The 6,066-nt window shown below is 42.3% G+C and overlaps 1 protein-coding gene across 2 annotated transcripts; it reads right to left on the bottom strand.

Moving 5' to 3' along the window:
• Nucleotides 1–295: 295 nt before the first annotated feature.
• LOC104945953 (heat shock 70 kDa protein 1) lies at nucleotides 296–3,896 on the bottom strand. 2 transcript variants are annotated; one of them, XM_010771689.1, is made up of 3 exons: nucleotides 3,790–3,890; nucleotides 3,397–3,479; nucleotides 296–2,241 (listed from the first exon to the last, which is right to left on the bottom strand). In XM_010771689.1, the coding sequence occupies exon 3, from the start codon at nucleotides 2,216–2,218 to the stop codon at nucleotides 299–301; it is 1,920 nt and encodes a 639-aa protein (XP_010769991.1). In that variant the 5' UTR covers nucleotides 2,219–2,241; nucleotides 3,397–3,479; nucleotides 3,790–3,890; the 3' UTR covers nucleotides 296–298. The 2 variants fall into 2 exon arrangements, with proteins under 2 accessions (XP_010769991.1, XP_010769990.1); XM_010771688.1 differs by lacking the exon at nucleotides 3,397–3,479 and having other exon boundaries at nucleotides 3,790–3,896.
• Between the last annotated feature and the right edge of the window lie 2,170 nt (nucleotides 3,897–6,066).

The following is a 6,066-nucleotide window of genomic DNA, read 5'->3' as shown; positions in this document are numbered from 1 at the left end:
GAACATATAATCCAAAACATCTTAAATTAATTATAAAAACATATTAAAATGAGCTATAAAGTTACTGTTGTAATTGAAACAGTCCCAGTGATAACAGGGTCCACATCAAGGAGCAATTCTCAGGCCACCTCCTTGATGTTAGGCCCTTGGGAGTCAAGCAAGTCAGAGATTAAAAGTACATTCAAATGGAATATATATAAACAAAACATTACCATCTTAATTTAATGATAAACACATGTTAAAATAAGCTATACATGTTACAGTGTAATTGAAACAGTGATAAGAGTCCATATTATTTTTAGTCCACCTCCTCGATGGTGGGCCCCTGGGAGCCGGCACCGGCCTGCTCTCCACAGCTGCCTGCAGGCATTCCTCCCTGGTACAGCTTGCTGATGATGGGGTTGCACACTTTCTCCAGCTCTTTCTGCTTGTGTTCATACTCCTCTTTCTCAGCCAGCTGGTTGTCCTCCAGCCAGGTGATGGTCTCCTCACACTTCTCCATCAGCTTCTTCTGGTCCTCCTCACTCATTTTGCCCTTCAGGTTGTCGTCCTGCACAGTGCTCTTCATGTTGAAGACGTAGGACTCCAGGGAGTTCTTGGCAGAGATTTTTTCCCTCTGAATGTCATCCTCAGCTTTGTATTTGTCTGCGTCCTGCACCATCCTCTCGATTTCCTCTTTGCTCAGTCGGCCCTTATCGTTGGTGATGGTGATCTTGTTCTCTTTGCCGGTGCTTTTGTCCACCGCAGACACGTTCAAAATGCCATTGGCGTCCACGTCGAAGGTGACCTCGATCTGCGGGACCCCTCGTGGAGCGGGTGGGATTCCTGTCAGCTCAAACTTGCCCAGCAGGTTGTTGTCCTTGGTCATGGCTCTTTCTCCTTCGTAGACCTGTATGAGGACCCCGGGCTGGTTGTCAGCGTAGGTGGTGAAGACCTGGGTTTGTTTTGTGGGGATGGTGGTGTTGCGTTTAATCAGAGATGTCATGACTCCTCCAGCTGTCTCGATACCAAGGGACAGAGGTGCCACGTCCAGTAGCAGCAGGTCCTGAACGTTGCCCGAGGTATCTCCTGAGAGAATGGCCGCCTGGACGGCAGCCCCGTAAGCCACCGCCTCATCTGGGTTGATGCTCTTGTTCAGCTCCCTGCCGTTGAAGAAATCCTGCAGGAGTTTCTGGACTTTGGGGACTCGAGTGGAGCCTCCAACCAGGACGATGTCATGGATTTGTGCCTTGTCCATTTTGGCGTCCCTCAGGGCTTTCTCCACAGGTTCCAACGTTCCCCTGAAGAGGTCGGAGCACAGCTCCTCAAATCGCGCCCTGGTGATGGAGGTGTAAAAGTCGACGCCCTCGCACAGAGAATCGATCTCAATGCTGGCCTGGGAGCTGGAGGACAGCGTTCTCTTGGCCCTCTCACAAGCTGTGCGCAGCCGCCTCAAAGCTCTCTTGTTCTGGCTGATGTCCTTCTTGTGTTTCCTCTTGAACTCCTCCATAAAGTGGTTGACCATGCGGTTGTCAAAGTCTTCTCCACCCAAGTGAGTGTCTCCAGCCGTAGATTTTACCTCAAAGATGCCGTCTTCAATGGTCAGGATGGACACGTCGAAGGTGCCTCCACCCAGGTCAAAGATCAGGACGTTTCGTTCTCCCGACTTGATTTTGTCCAGGCCGTAAGCGATGGCGGCTGCCGTCGGCTCGTTGATGATCCTCAGGACATTCAGTCCTGCGATGACACCTGCGTCTTTGGTGGCCTGTCGCTGGGAGTCGTTGAAGTACGCTGGGACTGTGACGACTGCATTGGACACAGTTTGGCCAAGGTACGCCTCAGCAATTTCCTTCATCTTTACCAGGACCATGGAGGAAATTTCCTCAGGGTAGAAGGTTTTGTCTTCCCCTTTGTATTCCACTTTTATTTTGGGCTTCCCTCCATCCCCAACCACCGCGAAGGGCCAGTGCTTCATATCTGCCTCCACCACTGGATCATCAATCTTTCTACCAATCAGTCTCTTTGCATCAAACACCGTGTTGCTAGGGTTCAAAGCCACCTGGTTCTTTGCTGCGTCCCCGATGAGCCTCTCGGTGTCAGTGAAAGCCACATAGCTGGGGGTGGTCCTGTTGCCCTGGTCGTTGGCGATGATTTCTACTTTTCCGTGCTGGAAAACACCCACGCAAGAGTAGGTGGTGCCCAGGTCAATGCCGATCGCTACACCTTTAGCTGCAGACATCTTTGTTGATGTTAATTTTTGTCCTAAAGATGCAGATACAAAATATAAATGGTAAGGTAAATTAGAAAAGTAGATACATACAACAACTATTATTACATTATGAATTACATCTTGCCCAGCCTGAATTATCTATTTAATATCCTACTTAGAGTTGTTTATTTTATGGACAGGTCAAATGAATGATTAAACATGTGTGTATAACTAACAACTAAAAAAGGTAGACTAACTCTAATTGCCTATTTCAAAGCAGAATGTTTTTCAGTGTCACTTCATTCATTAGACCACAAATTAAAAATACATTTGAAGATTCTTTAGATCAGGGGTGTCAAACTCAATTTCATCGTGGGCCACATTAGCATTATGGTTGCACTCAAAGGTCTGGTTGTAACTATATAAATACATAATATATATGAAATAATGTATTATATTATAGCCTCTGCATTGGATAGGGTAATTCCTTCATAATTAATAACTATGTCTGAAAGCAGAAGTCTAGGGCAAATAATTGCAAGTCTCTTCAGTGCGCATGTCACAAAATGAGATGTATTGTGGGACATTATGGGCAACTGCTTCTGTGAGATAAGAAAGGACTTTATTAATCGCCGTGGGGAAAAGTTCAGTAGTTTAACAGCAACAGGGTAAGATTGAAAAAACAGGAATAGCACAGATTCACACAGATAAATAAAAGTAATGGGATAAAAGTAAGGATAAATAAATTAAACATATATAGATATACTGTAAAGTGGCATGTAACCGTATAATAACTGTATTATATTCTTTGCAAGCTCTTGCGGGACACATAAAATGAAGTCGCAGGCCAGATTTGGCCCCCGGGCCTCGAGTTTGACACCCCTGCTTTAGATAGACTTTGGTAGTTCATTCTTCAATAGAAAAAGCTATATAATGGTATGTCAAAGATTACAGAACATTCACAGGAAATGTGAAGGTCATAGGGCTAAATCAACAAATAATTTAACATAGCAGGTTTTTTCAAATACTTTGCATTATTCAACCTTTAAAACTGAAACATATCATTCGGTAGGCTGGGAGCAAACTCAATTCCTATATCTTTTCCTTTATATTTTTGTTAAATCATCATTTAATATAACACTGCTTTAAAAATGAGATATCAAAAATGTAACTGGGGCCCTCTTCATTAATGGAAGCCTAACATTTACCGTAATTCTGAGGGAGTTTGGTGTAACTGTTATCCAGTAGGAGAAATCTCTTAAACAGCCGTTTAATCCAACGTAGGAAAGTTCTATAATTTGCACATCATTGTAAAAAAAACAAAAAACGATGTATTAAAGTCAATGTGCAAAAATAATAACATAAATTAAACTATAAACGAAAATGATTATAGCAGAAGTAAGTCTAAAATGTGCAGTTTTTCTAAGGGAGTTTGGTGAATATGTCCCTGTATGGCAACGTTTACCGTAGCTACATTTAACTCATCGACATTTAACTATGTCATTTTCACATAATTTTAAGGATAACACATTATTTATGGCATAGCCGTTTTGAAAAACTCCCATTTAAACTGTTACAGAAAACAGAAGAAGCGTACTTACTTTGAATGAAAGATGAGGATAAGGCGATCAAATAGAAAGATGATGTCACGTAATGTGGCTTCTTACTCGGTATTCTGGATGTCTCAATGCCGGAAACCGCAAATGTCACCTATTTATAGTTTCCTCACTACCTTCTGGTCCTTTCTCGAGCTTTCCGCTTTGGACAAATCACAGAGCTCCGCGTGGGTGACTTGCGTGATGACGTATGCTTGGAAGCTTCTACAAGCTACTTCTGGATGAATGGAGAAACCGCTAGAACCATTTATACATTTTAATAGCAAATTAAAACATGCAGTCTAAATAAAAATAATCCCAGTTACCCAGACCAACCGAATGTACCCAATAAAAACGGAAACGTGTGTAGACTAACACATATGTAGACACAATTTACAAATCATAATTTTAACGCTAGTTTCATAATATTGTGTTTAAATTCAAGGTGTAGGAAATTAAAGAAATACATGGGTGGTATAGACACATCCTATTATACAATTGGTAAGCAAAGCTTTTGTGTATCATCAAGAGGTCGTTTTTTTTTTTAAATATGTGGTTGTTCCCATGTTTTTGTTCTACCAAAGTGCAACGTTTTAGATATGCAGTGGCCTTAATCTCTTTGTTTGTTCATAATTTTGTACAGAAATATTCACAAACTTTGTATTGACGTTCATTTAAAAATATAGTTGAAGAATTTGAGGTCTGTGAGGTATTTAACAAAAAGGAAAGGGAGCAGGATGATTCATGTATAATGGTTGAATTAATCTGTTGTTTTGCTCCTCGGTTTAGTTTGAGTTAATTAAACATAAATGTTTTGGTTCATGATGTAAATATTAAAGCTGTTAAAACAAGGTTTATTTTCCAAAGTGTCTTTCTCGATATTACCACCAGATGACGCCAAAGGAAGACGTTTTCAAATGAGTGAACAAGGAAGGAATTCATATAAGGGAGCCTCAGCCAATCAGAGCCGGAGCTCTTGAGACTCGTGGAGGGAGCAGGAGTAGATTTAGGCCCATTCCCAAACCGTCCCCTACACCCTACCCGGGGTAGGGGTAGGGTGTAGGGTGTAGGGGTAGGGTAGGGTGTAGGGGGCGGTTTGGGAATGGGCCTAAATCTACCCCTCCGTTTGCGCGTTCAAGCGGAGGGTCCGCCATATTGAGGGCTGTTCCAAACCAAGCGGCAAACTCTGGGGAAGAGCCAGGACGCCAATACGGAAGTGCTACATACTGCATTTCATATATTGGCCGATAGGCGATGGCTGCAAAAAGGAGCAATTTCCATAGACCCCATGTTAAAATGCCCAATTTTACAGCAGAAAAAAACATGTTTCTACCCCTGGCTCCATAAATGTTATTATCGATATAGTTAGATTCCACCTTCATGATTATGAATCTGTAAGTTAATTGTATTCTAACATGATCCTTTTATTTATATTAGGTCTTGAAGTTTTTGCATAAATTAGGGCATGGTCACATTGAGTGACAGCTCTGTCAAGTGACTGCTATTGCTAGCTTCTTGTCTCTGCTAGCTGCTCCGTGAAACACAACTTGAAGCCGGCCGTGGTTGTTTGTTCTTCATGCTTATATATCGGGCTATTGTGACTCGCTCTGCGGTTAAAACAGACGGTGCATGAATGCGGTTTTGCGGTAAGTGAAATTCGAGTGCTTTATTTATGTGTTAATGATTTTAATCGACGTAATGAATGTTAAGGCTAAGCGAGTGGTAGCTACATCGGTGCTAACGATGCTAATCGTAGCCTCCAAGTTAAAATCATAGACTGTATATATAAAGGTTAAAACGAAATAGAGAAGTGTTAAAGAGCAACTTCCAGGTTAAAGAAACCTGTGAATAAATGTGTAGGAAAATGATGAATACACTAGATTTTCAAAAAAATATACAGAAATATACACTACAGTGACATCTGGCGTCGTTTTTGTAAGAAATGTTCACTTCCGCATAAAAAAGCCTCGGCACGTGACCTCCCGCGTGTGACGTAACACGGGGGACACAAGGGGGAGAGCGGCCGGTTTAACGTATTAATAAACATGTATCCCAATGCTAGTTTCGACACAGAAGACACAGAAGAAGTTGAACATGAATATTCAAATGCATATGACGGACCACAACCTTATAATTATGAGCCTGCTAGGCGTCCAAGAGACCAGGAGCAGCCAAGGATTAGAAGAAATAACGGCCATCGGAGAGAAATTGAGCTGTGGTGTGAGGAGAACCAGTGGAGAACTGGGCAGCTATCTTGGTGAGTGTCCGGCGTTAGCTACAGAT

This window comes from Notothenia coriiceps, unplaced genomic scaffold (assembly GCF_000735185.1).
Source record: "Notothenia coriiceps isolate Sejong01 unplaced genomic scaffold, NC01 NC01_scaffold00010341, whole genome shotgun sequence".
NCBI lineage: Eukaryota > Metazoa > Chordata > Actinopteri > Perciformes > Nototheniidae > Notothenia > Notothenia coriiceps.
The sequence above is the reverse complement of the archived record's forward strand: the minus strand, read 5'-3'. Positions and strand labels throughout refer to the sequence as shown.